At 29.4% G+C, this 18,584-nt stretch overlaps 3 protein-coding genes and 1 long non-coding RNA gene across 4 annotated transcripts; 2 read left to right on the forward strand and 2 right to left on the reverse strand.

The window, feature by feature from the left end:
- Nucleotides 1-1,630: 1,630 nt before the first annotated feature.
- On the reverse strand, nucleotides 1,631-2,871 carry LOC128040648 (uncharacterized). The gene is made up of 2 exons (XR_008195452.1): nucleotides 2,155-2,871; nucleotides 1,631-2,071 (listed from the first exon to the last, which is right to left on the reverse strand). It is a non-coding gene; the product is annotated as an uncharacterized LOC128040648 (long non-coding RNA).
- Nucleotides 2,872-4,378: 1,507 nt separating this feature from the next.
- Nucleotides 4,379-7,700, forward strand: LOC105767401 (serine/threonine protein phosphatase 2A 55 kDa regulatory subunit B alpha isoform). The gene is made up of 5 exons (XM_052629462.1): nucleotides 4,379-5,060; nucleotides 5,170-5,279; nucleotides 6,234-6,491; nucleotides 7,178-7,296; nucleotides 7,417-7,700. The coding sequence occupies exons 3-5, from the start codon at nucleotides 6,388-6,390 to the stop codon at nucleotides 7,560-7,562; spliced, it is 369 nt and encodes a 122-aa protein (XP_052485422.1). The 5' UTR covers nucleotides 4,379-5,060; nucleotides 5,170-5,279; nucleotides 6,234-6,387; the 3' UTR covers nucleotides 7,563-7,700.
- Nucleotides 7,701-8,984: 1,284 nt separating this feature from the next.
- On the reverse strand, nucleotides 8,985-13,311 carry LOC105767248 (protein phosphatase 1 regulatory inhibitor subunit PPP1R7 homolog). The gene is made up of 6 exons (XM_012586755.2): nucleotides 13,289-13,311; nucleotides 12,504-12,756; nucleotides 10,074-10,220; nucleotides 9,841-9,983; nucleotides 9,640-9,770; nucleotides 8,985-9,123 (listed from the first exon to the last, which is right to left on the reverse strand). The coding sequence occupies exons 1-6, from the start codon at nucleotides 13,309-13,311 to the stop codon at nucleotides 9,044-9,046; spliced, it is 777 nt and encodes a 258-aa protein (XP_012442209.2). The 3' UTR covers nucleotides 8,985-9,043.
- A 946-nt stretch (nucleotides 13,312-14,257) lies between these two features.
- Nucleotides 14,258-15,966, forward strand: LOC105767802 (enolase-like). The gene is made up of 6 exons (XM_012587371.2): nucleotides 14,258-14,404; nucleotides 14,771-14,834; nucleotides 14,927-14,991; nucleotides 15,079-15,126; nucleotides 15,351-15,437; nucleotides 15,549-15,966. Exons 1-6 carry the CDS (start codon nucleotides 14,336-14,338, stop codon nucleotides 15,657-15,659), a joined length of 444 nt encoding a protein of 147 aa, XP_012442825.1. The 5' UTR covers nucleotides 14,258-14,335; the 3' UTR covers nucleotides 15,660-15,966.
- Nucleotides 15,967-18,584: the final 2,618 nt, after the last annotated feature.

Consider the following 18,584-nt stretch of genomic DNA (forward strand, 5'->3'; position numbering starts at 1 on the left):
CAAACAAACGAAGCCTAAATTGAATTTTAGAATTGACTCATTTGTCAAACACAATAAAATTTGTGTACGTTATAAGAAAAATAGAAAAAAGGTATGTAATGCATTCATAGTAAACCATATTCTTTTACCATTTTCGTAGAATCCATGAATATTTGCAACTATTATCTTGATATATAAAAATAAAAATGTTTTCTGTTGTAATTGAGCATAAAAGTATATGCCTTATTTATTCCCTTTGGCAATAGTAAAAGAACAAAAGATCCCTGCTGCCTACTTCATTATGAATCCGGTATATATATTTAAGTGATGTATTATGTATATTATAGAAATATATAATAGAAAAATAATTTAAATATCGCACTATTATATTAATCTAAAATATTTTAAATAATTATAAAAAGAAACAGACATAAAACACGATAAAACATAATCTCATCATCTTTCACGCTTTGAAAGGGACAATCCATACATATTTTCAAAGAAAACAATTTCCAGCCGTTAGTTATTTCTTATTGTTAAATCTGTTATTAGTCCGGTACTTTATAAAAGTTATGGATTTAATTTCTATAATTTTATTTGGTCATTTTAATTTCTATATTTTAAATTTTAAAGAATATAAAATTAAATTTTAACTTTTGTAAACTACAAATACTAATAGCAAAATTAATTTTTTGTCAATCGTTAGTTTTGAACACTATTAATAATTATTTGAGTTCAAAATTCAAATATATGAGGTGGGATTAATATTTAACACCATTTTAAGAACTACAAAATGAAAATAATGAAAGGGATCGAAATGTCGTCACACAACACAAGCTATCAAGCTTTCAATATAAAAATAGGAAGTGAGTAATACAAATTAAGATATACAAATCACACCGTGGAATTTCAAGTATTCTTTCAATAATATCTAAAAGAAAATATTATTGTTAATTCATTATCCGATTAACATATTAACATCGCAAAACATATATTATTATTAGTTGTTAATTATTTAGTATTAAATTTAACCTGTTCTTTTTATATAATATTTAATATTATCTATAGCTCCTCAACTCATAAATAAGAACATAATGTATTATCGTATATTTAAATCTAAATCTTCTTGTATTGACAACAATACCCGTACTAATCGAATTAAGACTCAATTGACAACATTAAATTAAGTGTAACGTATTTATTAAAATAAGGTTGTTTTGGTTTGGCAAAAATACCCAAACAAAAATGGCTCAATTAATTGAAGCTATGAAACTGGAAAATTAATTATCGTCATCCAACATGCGAATTTTGTTGAAACTACTCAAAATTATGAAATTGTTTAAGAGGTGAAGCATGCATCCATCCCAAATGAAATAAACAATTCTCTGGATTTTCTTGTCATACGTCCTCATATAGAGTTGACTTCATTGGTTTTGGAGGGCATGCTTGCTTACTGAATATTCTTTATCTAGGGGAGATACACTTAAAACCGAGTAATTTTATAATTTTTATGATTAATATTTTTACAATTTAATTATTAATTTTATTAATGTAATTATAACTATAGATTTTTGAATAATTTAGTATATTTATAATACCAATTTAGAACATTACCTAAATATATTTAGTAATTAATTTTTTTTCAATAAAATAAATAATCAAGCAATTTTATTTTATTCAAAATTTGGTATATATAATCTATCTTAATAGAATATGAAATATAAGGATAAAAAATCTTATCCTTTCAAACATGTTGCAGGGAAGCCTGCTCACCCTTTCAAACATGTTGCAGGGAAGCCTGCTCACCCTTTCAAACATGTTGGTTCTGAAAAAACAAAAGGCCCCAAAGAAGCACTGCCACCTGCTGAAATACAACCGCGTCCCCGGCTTGCAACAACAAACTAAGCCAGCCCTTAAAAATCGTCGCCGAAGGTGCAATGACAATAGTAGCCTAGACCCCTACCGTAGCTGAATAGTGTAATAAAAAGTGATCTAAGTCCTCCGTCTCACCACATTGAACACAGTGTATCGGCACTAAACAACCCTTCTCATATAAGCGGTAACAAGTCCGAATATGATTATGCAAGCATCTCTACAGAAAATCCATAACTTTAGGCTGCAAACTAGTTCTGATGGGAAGGATACAGTAAATTGAAAACAAAATGATAACCAGACCTGACTGTGTAGCGATTCAGAATGCCAAATTAGCTTGTTTGGCCTTGAAAATGGTCTGACCGGTACTCTCAAAATTCTAGCAATATCAATTGGCCCATAAATCCCTCAACAAAGTCCTTATCCTAAGCCATGCCATTGACATCAAGCAGGTCTTTGGCAATCAAGTCCTACATGCTTGTTAAAGGAGCTGATTCGATAAAATAGGTGGAATCATCAGTAAGTCATGGATTAGAAAAAAAAAACATGTATGGATGCACCATCCCCAAATCTACAAGGATAACCCCTTATAAATAAATCCTTAGCCATGCAAAGACTATGCCAAACAAATAAGGGATTTGTACCCAACGTAGTCATAAACCAATCCTCCCTCGGGAAGTATCTAGCTTTGACAATCTGAGCCATGAGAGAATTTGGATTCTCAAGAATCCGCCAACATTGCTTGTCCAGCATAGCCAAGTTAAAAAATAGTAGAGATTACGAAAGTCCATACCACCATATTTTTTAGCCACACAAAGTCGATCCCAAAATGCTTATCGAATCCATAACATGTCTCCCATATTAGCACCCCCACCAAAACCATTCATTAATTGCTAAAGCGTTTCACAAGTACTAAACGGCAGCAAAAATACATTCACAGAAAACATCGGAAGAGCCTATCCCACAGTTTTTAGAACCACCTCCTTATCAAGCTTCGAAGGCCTTTGAGAGTAAAGACATAAAAAGATGACGGAAAGTTTTAGGTACCAAAGATATATAAATTTCATGAAAGAAACAGATTGTCTATATAAAGACAGAATTTGCAATCATACTATGCATATCGACACTAAAAATGAAAATAATATTTCAATACGAGTAAAGATTTAACAGTATTAGTTCTATATATTTTCATAAATTATATAACAAAGTAAGTAAAATAGAACAACAAGTAAATAATTTAGGAGAGGTTACAAAATTAGATTTGAACAACGAACCTAAAGAAATATTATCTAATGTTAATAATAAATTAGAACAATTTCTTATTAATAAAAATATAGAACAAGAGATAGATTTAGGACCTTTATATTATGAAAATAGTAATATAATATTAACTTTGTATCGAGGAAAATATACTTCTCTAGAAGAATCATCTTCTACTAATAAAAGAAATAAAAAACCTGAAAAATAGAAAAGAAAATATACTCATCAACAAAATATGATTTCCAATCCTATAAACAACTTATAGAACATTGGAAGTATCAATTCACTAAGAGTTCTATAAAATGAAAGAGTTGAATATTTAAAACTAATAGAACAACATTATGAAAAACATAAAGATTTATTTACTTTATTTAACTATCATTATATGTTAAACTATGACACTACAGACAGTAGTAGTTCTAGTAATTCTGATAATTCTATAAACCTAGAAGACCTAAAAGTTACAAGTTATAAATCTGATAAAGAAAATACTTCAACAGATGAAGACGAAAATATAGAAATACCAGAACCTATGGATACTGATCAAACAGATCCTTATGGAAAAAGAAAAATAGAGTCAGATCTTTAAAATGATGATTATCTGAGATCTTTTAATAAAGATTTTGAAAATTTTAAAAATGCAACTAGAATTTTTGGTAATAAAACAAAAAATATAGCTACAAATGAAATAAAAACTGAAAATCTAAGGGCACGTTTGGTTCGCTGTAATGGAATAAAGGTGTAATGGAATAGAGTTGTAATAGTAATTCAATTGTTTGGTTGAATGGAATAGAATAGAACTGTAATAGTATTCTTGTGTTTGGTTGAATGGAATGATGTTGTAATAGCATAAGGAAAAAAAATAAAATGACTAGAATACCCTTAGCAGAATTTTTTTTAGGTAGATGATTATTGTTATTGTTATTAAATTATAATAAGATTATTAATATAAATGATAAATATTTTAATCATATTTTAACATAATTATTATTAAATATAATTTAATAAAAATATATAATTTAATAAAATTCTTAATATAATTATTCTTATATGAATTTACTAAAATCATAATATATAATAATATAAAATATATATATATAACCTACTTTATTATTTTTAAACTGCAATACATATTTAAAGTGCTAAAATATCATTAATGAAACAAATAATTAATTATTCTACAATTAAAAAAAATTAGAAGTAATAAATAACTTAATATTTAAATTTTGCTTAAACATAAATATTCATATATTTAAGAATTAAACTGAGAGGTTTAAACCTGACAAGGCGTTTGCTGGTACTTCTGAGAAGAGTGGTCTAAGAGACAGGCCAGTTGAGTTTGAAAAGGAAGTTGAAGAAGCTGATCCATTCGGTTTTGATCAGTTCTTGACAGAGGTCAAGAAGGGCAAGAAAGCCATGGACAAAGTGGGATGGCTATGAAGGAGGATCTAATAGATCTCGCATTAATTTCGAAAGAGGACATTAATATACATGGTTCTGTAGCTTGTTTATTTTCCCTTGTAGACTTTTAAATAATCATATTTCTCTGTTATTTTATATTTGGCCGATTTCTTGTCCCATGACATTTCATGAAATAGTATAATCTATAGAGGATAGTTGCTTCTTCTCATTTCCCTTTCTGTTCGTTGATAGTTAGGCCCCATTCTCCTTTGCTTTTTAGATGGACTTTTGCCAAAAAAAAGTTCGTTTCTCTTAAAAGTAATAAAGAACAGCCTCCACTCCAGAAAAATTTTCATCATCTGAAAAGTCCTTTTTGGCATATGGAGAAGTTAAAAAATTTAACTTTTCTTCAGCCAAAAGTGCTTTTGGCTAATAATTTCCATTTTTAACCTGTCTTCTCCCCCAAACGTTATTTCCTCTGGTTCTTTGCAGATATCAAGTTCTTTGCATGTGTTTCTTTTCCTCTGTTCTTTGTTCCTCTTCCGCCGGTGAGCTTCTTTTCTTCTTCTTCTTCTCTTTAATTAGCTTATTCTTTTTTGCCATTCGTTCGCTCGCTCGCTTGCTCACTCATTCATTCATTTTGTTTTTCTATTGCAGGTGATTAGTGATTTACATCACAAACTTGTTGCTCGCTTGTTCGAAATTTGACAAGTTTAAGGGAAGAAATAAGAAAGTTGCTCCATACTTCTCGTAAAAACTTCGTTATGGTAATCTTGCTAGTGTTTTTTTTGGATGGATATAAATTTTTTTGTATATCTATGTATTGTCTCTTTTATCTTCTTGGTTTTGTGTGAAATTTGGTTTATGTTTTGATTGAAATTGGAGATGACTTTTGATTTTTTATTTGAATTAATGAAGCAATAATTAATCCATCGAGGAAGAGAAAACATGGGTTTCTTATGAAAAATAAAGTCAACATAAATCTTGGAGGACCTTTGAACATGTTTTGCTCGATTTAGGTGTGGTTTGCATGGTGTTTGAAGAAATTTCTATGTTCTAATTATTTGGTGTTGGTGGTTTGGCTATCTAATTTCCTAAGTGTTTTTGGCGTTCCATTTTCTTTTTGTAATGTTTTTTGTTTACTTTCCATTTTTCATTCCACATGTTTGATAAATTAACAAAAGAAAAAGATCATTTCCTTTACCACTGAAGTTGTTAAAACTTATTTTTCAACTCCATTTTTCTATTACAGAAATGGCTTTCTGTCAAAAAGAAAATTACCTATTTCTTTGTTTCTCTGGAAGTTAGCAAGTAATATAACTTTGATAGTTTATGTGATGAAAATTTCCGTTAGAGTATTTAGGATTATGCTAAAGGTCTTATGTTTTTCAAAAGTATATATATAAACCGGGTCTTTCAAAGGTATATATATTTTCATCATTGGGTATTGCTTCATTCATGAAGTTCTTAGTGAGGATGAGAGTAGTAAGGTTCTTGACTTCCTTCAAAATCCTTATTGCCCCGGTAATATTGGTTAGTTTATTAGTAGAAATTGAAAGGAATGATAAAGATCGCAGAGCAAGTATGGCCGGTGATATCTGTCCCTCTAGCTGGTTACTAGCCAATCTTACAGCAGTTAATGACTTGCAAGAATAAAGGCTTAAAGGCAAGGTACTTGTAAAGTTATTGCTGCCAAGATCAAGAGTGTTAAGGCGTTGCAGGGTGGAGAAATTGAAGGCTGAGAGGTCTCCTTCTAGATGGTTAACCCGCAAGTTCAAAGTGACAAGATTGGTGCAGCTCATGAGAGATGGTGGCAGATAACCAGTGAAGTTGTTGATGTGAAGCAGCAGTTGTTCCAACTGGGAAAGCTAGCCTATGTCTTTCGGGATGGGGCCTTCAAATTCATTGGAAAAAAGCTCAAGGATGGTGAGCTTGTCGAGTTGGACAATGGTTGTTAAAGAAGGCATAAGAAGGGACAGGTTAAATATTCTGCAACTCATATAGTTTTGTCTCTATTTTTTAGGATTTTCACGCTAAATAACCAAAAAGCATATGTTTTTTAACTATTATTGTTATTATTAAGTATGGATATGAACAAGCTGCAAGCTTGCATTGGTACACAAGTAAATGCTATGGATATTCATCTTTAGAAATGAAGATGAATATTCATGCTTTAGAAATGAAGGCTGATTCATAATCTTGAGAAAACTGGAGAACTTCTGAACCATAGGACATAAATGCTATGGATATTCATCTATTTTTTAAGCTCACATTTGAGTGAGAACATGGTTAATGGCCTATATCAACCGAGCATGCTTCGTCCCATGCAACCCTTGAAACATTAGATTGTTTAGTTCATGGAATATTTGGATCTAGAAGTATTAAACTTATCACAGAGTTATCTAGTATGTGTCTTGAAGTTTAATTGTCTGCTCGCCATGTCTTTGCACTATTGTTATTCTTATTCATGTAATTTGTTTTGAAGTCCGTATGGTGATGTTTAAGCTTTTGGCTTGTATACAGTTTGTATGTCACTGGTAAATAGTGACAAGCATGTTTGTGAATGTTTGAAAACACTTCCCATTTTAGTGTTTTGTATTTCATATTAGCTTGAGCGAAGATATACTGATGGTCTCTCTATCTCTGTCTCTCTTATAATTCCTAGTGATGGAGAAACTTTTATATCAGCCGATGATCTACGTATAAATCTTTGGAACTTGGAAATTAGCAATCAAAGTTTCAATATTGTCGATGTAAAGCCTGCAAACATGGAGGACCTAACTGGTAAGCCTATTCTATTTTGGTACTTTAGCCTGCTGCTTTCACTTGTTAAAGCATATGCAAGTTCGGTGCTGTTCAATATATTTGCAAAAGTAATGGTTATTGTAATGTCTATCATTGCAGACGTTATAACATCAACAGAGTTTCACCCTACCCACTGTAATATGCTAGCATATAGTAGTTCAAAGGGCTCAATTCGCCTCATTAATTTGCGGCAATCAGCTTTGTGTGATTCTCATGCCAAATTGCAAGTGTTCTACCGTTTTTAGTTTCTTTTGTTGAATTTACTGAGATTTGCACCAAAACTTTATATAGATCTTGATAGGTGAAGGTGTATATATTTACTATTTGTTTTCAGTATTCTTTCTAAAATATAAGTACCATTCTATGCCAAAAGGTTTGAAGAACTGGAGGCACCTAGTTCTAGGTCATTTTTTACGGAGATAATTGCCTCAATCTCAGATATTTACAATTCACTCTAAATTGTAAATGCTATTGTAAAATTTTTAGTATTTATATTTGGTATATAAATATTATCCCTTTTAAAACTTTAATCCAAATATATGTAATATTTTAATTTGCTAGGTTTATGTTTTCTATGTTATGTTAATATTTAATATGAGTTATATATTCAAATACATTTTAAAATAAAATAATACAAATGTGTTAAAAGCATTAATTAAAAATAAAAATAATTTTTAAAATAATACAATTGTGTTCATATCTAATTACAAATATTTAATTATTATATTTAAATATTTAAATATAGTTTATATACTCTAATTAAATTTAATAAATAATTAATATTAATTACTTAGAAATTTTTAAAATTAATATTATATATTAAAATATTAACAGTAAGTTATAATAAAATATTTTTTATATTTTTGCTAAAATATCATAATATTAACTAATTTGAACATTACTTACATATATATTTCTTACTTTATAATATCATGTCTAAAATGAACATTTTATTCTTCAAAGACAGCAATACGAAACACTCAAATTTTTCAAAAGCACTTATCAAAAGTACTTTTTCACAGCACTTTTCAAAAGCATTAAAGAACTGGACCTTACTTAAAAAAGGTGCGGAGATTTATTGTGGGGTTTATGAACTTCTCTAGAACTTCATCTTACATCTTTGTGCTGTTTAGAGCTAGAGCAATGTGTGATATTGATTATATCTCCTGGCATTGCTGACAATGTCTAGGCCAGTAATTTTAAGATGCAATATAACCATGAACCCATTTACGAGCATCATGAATTGTTGGAATTACAAGTAATTTTAGTACATTGTTACAGTGCCTTAAATGGAAGCCATTACTGAAATGATGAGTAAAATGTGGTTAGTACAACATTTATAACTGAAAATTTGGATTTGCATTTCTTCTTTAACAAATGACCATGCATCTTATGTGAATTTCTGGACTGACCCACAACCTAGAAAGTCATACATTATTGTTTACAAGAGAGCTTGTAAATATTATTAAAAAGTTGGAAAGAGGTCAACAATTCAAGAGATTAAGAATGTTGAAAACAATGATTAACAACACTGCATTTAATAAATAAACATATCATGGTTAATCCCCTTCAAAGAATTAGGGATCACTTCAGAACCCTATTTTCCCTATGCAAACTCACAAGCTCCAAACAATAAGGGGCTGGAGATGTTACCATTAGCATACTACACGCGTGATTGCAAATTTATGAACATTCAACTACAATAGTCCAGATCCTATCAAAATTTCTAAGCAAATACCTCAGAATCGATTTGCTGAATATTGGGGAAAATTTGTTTCAGGGTAGCATTGTAGTTAGGAGATCGCGCTTGCAATAAAACAAAGACAGATTGATCCCATATGAGAAAGGTTAGAGAGAAGAATGACTACTAGGCCAGTATAGAAGATTGAGAAATGTCAAACGATAATCACCAATTGTGCAAATAACTCTATAGCTAAAATGAATGCAATATGCCAAGGGGAGGATGATGATATAGACTTAACTAAACTCAGCCCAAGAAGGTAGAAAACTACTTTAGATGGATGCCACAAAACAACATGCACCAAAGACATACTCTATCAATAATTATAGTCTTCATTCAAATATTAAATTGGAAACATAATTCAGAAAAGATTACTTATATGAAATCAGGAAAACACAACAAGAAAAAGAAGCTCTGTAGCATACAGAGTAAGAATTAATCATGTTCCAACTACGAATTTGAACCAGATAGAGAACCAAAAATATCAAGATAATCAACCAATTAGCCATAACAAAACATTTGGGATCGTAAGGATGCTGCAATCGCAAAAACCAACAAAAACTATAGTCTCTAAATACTACAAGTTGCAAACCGTACACATGGATTATTTTCAAGGTAGATAGTAGTAAGCTTTTCTCTTGAACCAGAAACACCCTCAGCTATGTCCTCAAGTGATTCTATTCGGTTGTCATTGTGCCACAAGTCTTCCAACCTATATATAAAATTATTCAACAACTTATGATAGGATAAGATCCCAACACATAGAGAGAAATGAAAATTACCTTGTTAAGTTTTGAATATCATCGACTGATGTTAGCTTATTTGATGAAACATCTAATACTCGGAGGTTGACCAATTTTGATAGGCCTTCCATTTTTGCAATACCATTGTGGCTCAAGTATATTTCTTCTAGGGCATTGCATTCCTTGAAAACAAAAAATCCAAAGAAAAACCTCATCCAAATATTATGACATAAAAATTTTTACGAGAACCAACATTTTTTAAGGTGCTATACCTCCAACCCTATCATAGATGTTAACCGGTTACTTTGCAAGCTAATCTTCTTGATGCAACTAAGCCCACAAAGGTTGATCACTTTAATTCGGTTTCTTCCTAGCCACAGTTCTTGTAACTTTGTAAAATTTTGCAATTTTTCCATCACCTATGTAATAGACCAATTTAGCCCGAGCTCACAAAAAAAAACCCAAAATAATAAAACAGAGTCCAAGTCTAGTCCAAAATTATATCATTTGGCCCGATCGGAATGGCCCATTACTTGAAAAGGTTGAAAGTCCATCTACAAGCTTGACACATATGGAAACATAATCTTCAAGGATATGCAATCTTAGAAGATATGATATGCAATCTTAGAAGATATAATTTTGTAATATTAGAGATTTAATTTGTAGATATCCTTTAATCTTAGCAATTGATGTAATTAATCGGTACCGTTGGATTTGGGAAGGCTCAACTATAAATAGAGGTCTCTCCCTTCATTGTAAAACACTGGATTTGGGAGTAATAATAATTTTTAAGAGTATTCACTCAAATTTCTCTCTCTTGCGTTCTTATTTTCTGTGGTTTGTTCTTATTTTGTTGATCTGTGTATAATTTATTTATTGATTTGTATATTGTTGATTTCAAATCTCTTTTCCCCTTATTATTTATTTTCAAATTCATTATTTTCAAATTTAGTTACATTTTATTTTACCTTGTATATTTTTTATTTTATACTCTTTGTTTTAAATCCATCGGTCTTCGATTATTGATGCTATTTAATCATCTATTTGTTATTTTAATTTTTATTATTAAATTAATTATTTTAATATTATTAATACTATTATGTGACATCATTAATCTTGTATCATTGTTATTTATTTTTTATGCCTTTAAATTTCAAATTTTATATATATATGCATGTATACATACATACGTTTTATAATATATACATATACGTACACATTTTTAATTTTATAAATATATATACACATACTTTTTCTATGTTTCATAATTTTATATACATACTTATATATATATACATATTAAAATATGTATATTTATATATTTTTATTTTTATAATTCACATACATATATATTTTTCTTATATGTACATATATATATTCTTATATTTTATAATTTTATCTATTTTCTTTGTCATTATTATTGCTTTACTTGATGTTTATTTATTTATTTATCCACATGACCATTATTATCATTATTATATTCTTTAAATGCTTCGGTTTTATTTGTTTATTTACTTGATATTGTGTATACATGATTGATTTGTTTTTTATTTATCTTTTCATTATTATTGTTGTTGTTGTTGTTGTTGTTGTTGTTGTTGTTGTTGTTGTTGTTGTTGTTGTTGTTCTTGATCATGCTATTTATATTTACATTATCACAATTGTTACTCCATTATATAATTTTTACCTAAATTCGTATAAAGAGAAATTTTTGAAAAATAAGGGCAATACTAGGTATTTGGAATCTTCGAGAGGATTGAGCCCTAACGTATTGGGTTCCAACTCTTTCGTTGAATCTAAATAATCAAGAATGCTCTTTAATCAAAACATAAATAAAAAGCTCATTTGCGGGAATTCAATACATTGTGTCCTAACGCATTGGATGTGACATGTTGATTTCTCGAGATGAAGATTTTTCTAAAAAATAATAAAGGCAATATTCAATGTTTAGAATATTGAGAAATTGTGCCCTAATGTATTGGGCTGCGATTTCTTCATCTGACTTAAACAATTGAATATCCTTTTAAATTTTATTGCACGAGTCTTTTGGACAAGCTCATTTTTGAGGAGGTAAAATATCATGCCCTAACTTATTGGGTGTGACATTTTCTCTCTCCGAAATGAGAGAGTCTTAATGGGTAACTTGTTTTATATAAGTTTTTACGAAGGATAGTATTTTAAATCTCTTCAAAATTTTCGATTCTCGACATTAAGACACTAATTAATCAACTAGGTACCAATTTTTGGGCATTACGAGGGTGCTAATCCTTCCTCGTACATAACCGACTCCCGAACCTTTTTTTTTTTGAATTTCGCAGACCAAAAGCATTGTTTTAATAAATCTAAATCGTTTATTAAAAAAAAAACCGTTTTACCAGGTGACCCGATCACACCTCATCAAAAAAGATTGGTGGCGACTCCTATATTCATTTTCTTTTTTCAAAACCCAAGTTGATCCCGTTTTATCAAAAAAATGGTTTCGATAACCTAAGATACCAAGATCGGTGAAAGCAATTCACAAATTAGACCATGCTCAAGAAATTACTAATAACTGACCAATCTTACCCCCTACTTCAATACTGCAACAAAAATTGACAAAAAGCTTATGCCATGAAACAGAAAATTTCCACCTACCTGCTACATACAATAGATGCTTATAACATTATTAATACAAAGATTATGCAAGCATTTTAATAACTAACCCGTAGTCTGTTAGAACCAAGTTCAAGGATTTGCAACTCATGCAAGTGGTCAATCTCCTCCATATTAGTAACTTCATTTTTGGAATAGAGTTCCTTGATTGTGCTGGAGGTCTTCGACAATCCTTGTAATGAAGTGATTTCATTGAAAGAAACATCAAAAACTAAGAGCTTCTTGAATATACCCACATCTGGTATTTTCGTCAGTTTATTATCCCTAAGTATTAACTCTTGTACAAAAAGAAATAACCCCAAGCTTCTTCGTTAGCCTCTTATTCATTTTTCCCTTTACTTTCTTATTTACTTCTCACAAACATCTAAAAGCTAAAGCAAATGGCAAATCTTTGATTAATAATAAACAAATAATTAAAATATAGCAGAAAGAAAAACGAAATCGATTTTACAGAAAAGAAAATAAAAGAAAAACACGAAAAGAGTGTGAGCATATTTCGTTCTTGATAAAATGGAGAAAAGAAAAGAAACGTAAAGAGAAGAAAAGAAACGTACGAGAAGAAGAAGCAGAAATCGATGGAAGGGAAAAAAATTACCTTGCAATATGGAAGGGAAACGTCTGAGAAGATGAAGTTGATGAGGGCAGAAAATGGAATAGAAAATAAGAAACGAGAATGGAATCCCTAATCGACGCTGAATGGGGGGAATGGCTATTACAGCCAATGGGGGTAATAGGGGCGGAACTGAATCGGGTTGTAATGTTATTACAGTCAACCAAACGTCCGTTTGGTGGTGGGCCCGTAGAATTGGGGGGAATGCATACCTATTCCCCTAACCAAACATGCTGTAAGAGAATCATCTATTCAACCAGTTCCATACAGAATAGATTATTTAAATAAAAGAAATGTTGCTTAAGGAGGAATATATTTAGATTTAACTAATATTCCAATAGCAGACTATGAAAAAACCATAGATGACTAGGCACAATCTATGACTATTGTTGTAAACAACAACAATATGTGGTCAAAAGAAAAATTTTTAAACTATTTTGTTGGAACATTTCAATGAGATATTCTACAATTTCTAAGAAAATGGGAAGAATCTGATAAAAGAAAAGAAAAAAAAAAGGGCAGTTAATCAACCAGATAGGAACTCCCAAAGATCTTTTAAAAGGATTAACTTTTATTCTAAAAGCAGAAATTTGTGGCTATTTTGATAAAAAAAAATCAGGATAGTATATCTAGTTATAAATTCTCAAAATCAAATTATGTGATATTAGATATTTAGAAGAATTCTCTAAAAATTTCAATATCAAAAATTAAAAATGAAAATTATGTGATATTAGATATTAGATATTAATCCTTTTCTAATAATTCTCTAATTTGTATATCAAATTCATCTATATCTTATTTAGTATAGATCATTGGTTTAACTCTAATAATTTTATTAGGATTTTCCAATTTAATTTCATAATATCTAGGGCTATTTTGTCATAATTTTAATGGTTATTCACTAAAATTATTTTCTAAAATTTTAAACAACCAATGACTTGTTTCAAGTTGTTTAATCTATTCTTTTCTTGGTGGTGTAAAATTTTATCACACAAATTTATAATTTTCTACCAATGGTATTTCTAGAGAAAATTTTCTATAGATAATATAATTAATTTTTATCAATAGAAAATGATAAGCACCTGTAAATTTTAAAATTTTAATTTATACTTAATTTGAGTACATTGAAGCAAATTACTTTTCTCTTTTAAATTCTACTTCTGAACTTTAAAATGTCATTTATAAACACAAACACCTCACTCTTTTTAAGTGTTGGCTTAAAAGAACACTCTCGTTATTTCATTTCTTCGCCCTTTAGCTCTCCAGGAAAACATGGCTGTTACCATCGCCTCCGTCAAAGCTAGGCAGATCTTCGACAGCCGCGGAAATCCAACGGTTGAGGTTCGGCTCTTCATCCTATCTTCTCTCTTTATTTTCCTGCTTTTTCTATGAGTTTTTTTTTTTGTCACCGATAAGTATACGTATATGTTAAAGCATGAATGTCACTCATTTCCCGATGAAATCTTCTTCGATCTTTTTGCTTTTTGATTTTACGGCTTCACGAGTCGAGTCGATCGACTACTTAAGTTTTTCTAGTCACTTTTCCTGTTTGCATAAAATTAATGCTATTTGAAATCTTAAGTTTATAAAAGTTTTTTGTGTTATATATATATTGATTTGTCAAGTATCCACAGGAGCATTTCAAATGATAAATCCTTCGAATTTTTAAATATATTTTAACGGGATTTTTTTATTAATTAACGATAGGTTGATGTGGAAACATCGAACGGTAAAAAGGTTAGAGCCGCAGTTCCAAGCGGTGCATCCACAGGTACGTTTCTAATTTATTTCTGGGATATTTATTCTGTCCACTGCGAGGTTTTTTTTTTCAACTCCATAATGTCATTTACTTAATTTCATTAGGAATTTACGAGGCTCTTGAATTGAGAGATGGAGGTTCCGATTACCTTGGTAAAGGTGTATCGAAGGTGAATTACATTGCCAATTTACTTTTACATTCCAGTCAATTTTTTCAACAATTTATTTTATTAACAATTTGTTCCTGTCATACGTAGGCTGTTGCTAATGTCAACACAATCATCGGATCTGCATTGATTGGCAAGGTTTGTCCCTAACTTGATTTCGTGTTTATAATGTTTCGTGAACTGATGATTGTTTAAATTGACGTTTAACTTGGCTTCATAACTCCAGTTGATTGTTATTTTCTTTGTCTTCCATAAAACTTATTAGTATATAATATAAATTCTATTTCACTTATAAATAGAATCATGCATGAGTAAATGGGGCCTTAGTGTTGAAAGTTCTCTGTTTCTTTGTTCTTCTATAGGACCCAACTGAGCAGACTGCTATTGACAATTTCATGGTTCAACAACTTGATGGAACTCAAAATGAGTGGGGTTGGTGCAAACAAACGGTAACCTAGCCGATTGCTTTTTTAATGTCTTTCAAAAATCTTTTGTTTTAGAGGCTTATTAACGTCTTCATTTGATGATTGTCTTACGTTTCTTTCTGTTGATTTCCTTAGCTCGGTGCAAACGCCATCCTTGCAGTGTCCCTTGCAGTTTGCAAAGCTGGAGCTGAAGTCAAGAACATACCCCTTATAAAGAATGTGGTTGAATTCTGGGTTATTTGCTAATGGGAGCCCAATTGACCAGTGTTATATGACATAATAAAAAGCTAAACATTTGACTTAACAATTGGTATTTGGGAAGCTCTCTTCTGATGGACCCATTCATTCACAGCACGTTTGGTTCGCTGTAATAGAATAGAGGCGTAATGGAATAGAAGTGTAATGTAATAGAGGCGTAATAACAAATCAATTGTTTGGTTGAATGTAATGGAATAAAGGCGTAATAGTATTCTTGTGTTTGGTTGAATGGAATAGAGGTGTAATAGCATAATAGAAAAAACTAAAATGACTAGAATACCCTTAGCATAAATTTGTTTGGATAAATGATTATTGTTATTGTTATTGTTATTTAAATTTTAATAAGATTATTAATATCAATAATAAATAATTTAATCATATTTAAACATAATTATTATTAAATATATTATAATTAAAATATATAATTTAATAAAATTCTTAATAATCAATATTCTTATATGAATTTACTCAAAGCATAATATATGATACTATAAAATATAATTTAACATAATTATTATTAAATATATTATAATTAAAATATATAATTTAATAAAATTCTTAATAATTAATATTCTTATATGAATTTACTCAAATCACAATATATGATATATAAAAGATAATTTAACATAATTATTATTAAAAATATTTTAATTAAAATATATAATTTAATAAAATTCTTAATAATCAATATTCTTATATGAATTTACTAAAATCATAATATATGATACTATAAAATATAATTTGAAATAATTAATATTAAATATATTTTAATTAAAATATATGATTTAATAAAATTCAAAATAATTATAACTAATAAATTTTCTTATATGAATCAGATAATTTAAAATAATTATTATTAAATATAATTTAATAATAATATATAATTTATTCCTTCAATTTTAATCAACAATGTTACCAAATACTTGTTTTTAATCAAGTTGTTTTTAATCAATCATAATAACAATGAATATTTGTTTTGTAATCAAGTTGTTTACTTGATTATATCTAATGATCCAATTTTAATATATTGAATATTTTTTTAATCAAGTTGTTTACTTGATTATATGTAATATTATTAAAATAATATTTTTAATTTTAATTATTTAAAATATTTTTAATTAATGCGTTGTATATGAATATACACATTTAATTAGTTTTATTTTTAATAAAATATTTCTAATTTATTCCTTCAATTTTAATCACCTTACAATTTATTCATTGTATTATATCTAACGCCCATCTAAGTAATCACTAGTGCAAGAAATCCTATAATTTCATATGAATGTCAAGTTTACAATCTTATCTTCTTTAGTGATACATTGTGCTTTTGATTTTACAATATGTGACTCATATAAGCTTGTTGTTTTAGGAGGCTCTCATCTAGTTAAATAGATGATTTTCAAGCTCTTTTACAATAGACTTGATGAATGTTCACATCTCAATCTTCCAATAGGCATAGTTTATTCTGTCCAAAAGAAGTATTTTTGAACTTGAGCTACCTTCCTTCATAAAATTCATTTTAACTCACCAAATAGAAAATCACACCAAAAGCTTTTGTTATTAGGCTTGTTGTATATACTTGTTCCATAAATTGTGAGACAAAAATATTTGTTTAAACAAATCCAAGAACAATAACAGCAATTGCTTATGCAATTCAATATCAAATCTTTCTAGAATTAACAATAACAACAATTGTTTTAACACTTACCCAAATTATAATGATTCAAGTAGCTAAAATTAAAAAAATACTTGTAAGCACAAATTCTTATTTACTTTACCAAATAGAAAATAAATGGTTAAAAGCCCGAAAAAATAAAATAATTTCCAAAAAAAATTAAAACTCCATGCAAAAAATCAGCATGTATGCTAATAGTTTTATTGTGTTTCTCTGTTTAATGAACTGAAACAAGACAACGGGACATGAACGTGCAAAAAGTAATTCCTTTGGTCTTCAAGGGCAACATGGCACATCCTACAAAATACTAATGCTGCAGCCTATGCTAACTCACTTCTAATTAATTCCCATTCCTTTGACTTCCTCCACAATCTCCTTAAGCTAAACCGGATTATACAAAAATATTCGAGGATGACGGTTAAGCAACATAAGGATATTCGATTCAGGGACTCCAATTCCTCTCAAAACATATATTCGGTGAAATAAAAACAAATGCAACAACTACAGGAACCATAATCATAGACATGAAATATATATATTATATAAAGCTAATAAAGTGGATTGACTTACGCTAAACAGCTACAGCAGATTGGTGATCCCAAAATTTTTAGCAATAAAGTGGATAGGGAGGGCAATAAGGGAATGATAACGTAATGACTTAGATCCTAGTTTTACTATGCTTCTTTGAACATGCAGAAAAAGAAACAACACTCGTGAATAATCTAGTAGATTATATCACTTATAACACAATTTTATCAAGCACTTATCTTCACACTTTTGCTCGACATCAATCACAAGTTCTCAACCAAAATTATACGAAATGGTCAAGAGGAAAATGAAGGAAGAGCATTTACTCATCGTCAAAATTGGCAACAACATAGAAAATTGTTCGTCTTGTGGAAACACAACAATCAATAAGTTCCTCGCTTAAAGAAAATGCAAACCAACCAAGTGTATGATGCAATAAATGGTCAGTAATCGAATATAAACTAGACAAGTACAAAGTTGACACGCCTCAACCAAATAGACAATCACCGGTTTAATGCCAAAGATAAGATATTGAGAGTACATCACAAGACAAAAGAAGCACAACATCCCGATTGCATCCTTTGACTAGGTTTGTCATTACAAATTACCTTCCAACAACACCGTATATAAAAATTGAGATTTAAGTGAGTCCCAAGTCCACATGACTCTTCCCAGTCCTAGGTAGCAATCAGGATAGACAAAAGAAAGGT

Source organism: Gossypium raimondii, chromosome 4 (genome assembly GCF_025698545.1).
Source record: "Gossypium raimondii isolate GPD5lz chromosome 4, ASM2569854v1, whole genome shotgun sequence".
Taxonomy (NCBI): domain Eukaryota; kingdom Viridiplantae; phylum Streptophyta; class Magnoliopsida; order Malvales; family Malvaceae; genus Gossypium; species Gossypium raimondii.

Bases quoted from the DNA above. Each gene is read 5' to 3' on its own strand.
- LOC105767401 (XM_052629462.1), top strand. From the start codon at position 6,388: ATGTCTTTCGGGATGGGGCCTTCAAATTCATTGGAAAAAAGCTCAAGG. The intron at 6,492-7,177 runs GTTAAATATTCT...TATAATTCCTAG, and splicing joins GAAGGCATAAGAAGGGACAG to TGATGGAGAAACTTTTATAT. The intron at 7,297-7,416 runs GTAAGCCTATTC...CTATCATTGCAG, and splicing joins AAACATGGAGGACCTAACTG to ACGTTATAACATCAACAGAG.
- LOC105767802 (XM_012587371.2), top strand. From the start codon at position 14,336: ATGGCTGTTACCATCGCCTCCGTCAAAGCTAGGCAGATCTTCGACAGC. The intron at 14,405-14,770 runs GTTCGGCTCTTC...AATTAACGATAG, and splicing joins GCGGAAATCCAACGGTTGAG to GTTGATGTGGAAACATCGAA. The intron at 15,127-15,350 runs GTTTGTCCCTAA...GTTCTTCTATAG, and splicing joins GATCTGCATTGATTGGCAAG to GACCCAACTGAGCAGACTGC.
- LOC105767248 (XM_012586755.2), bottom strand. From the start codon at position 13,311: ATGATTCTCTTACAGCATGTTTG. The intron at 9,984-10,073 runs GTATAGCACCTT...TTTGTTTTCAAG, and splicing joins CATCTATGATAGGGTTGGAG to GAATGCAATGCCCTAGAAGA. The intron at 9,771-9,840 runs GTAATTTTCATT...TTTTATATATAG, and splicing joins GATATTCAAAACTTAACAAG to GTTGGAAGACTTGTGGCACA.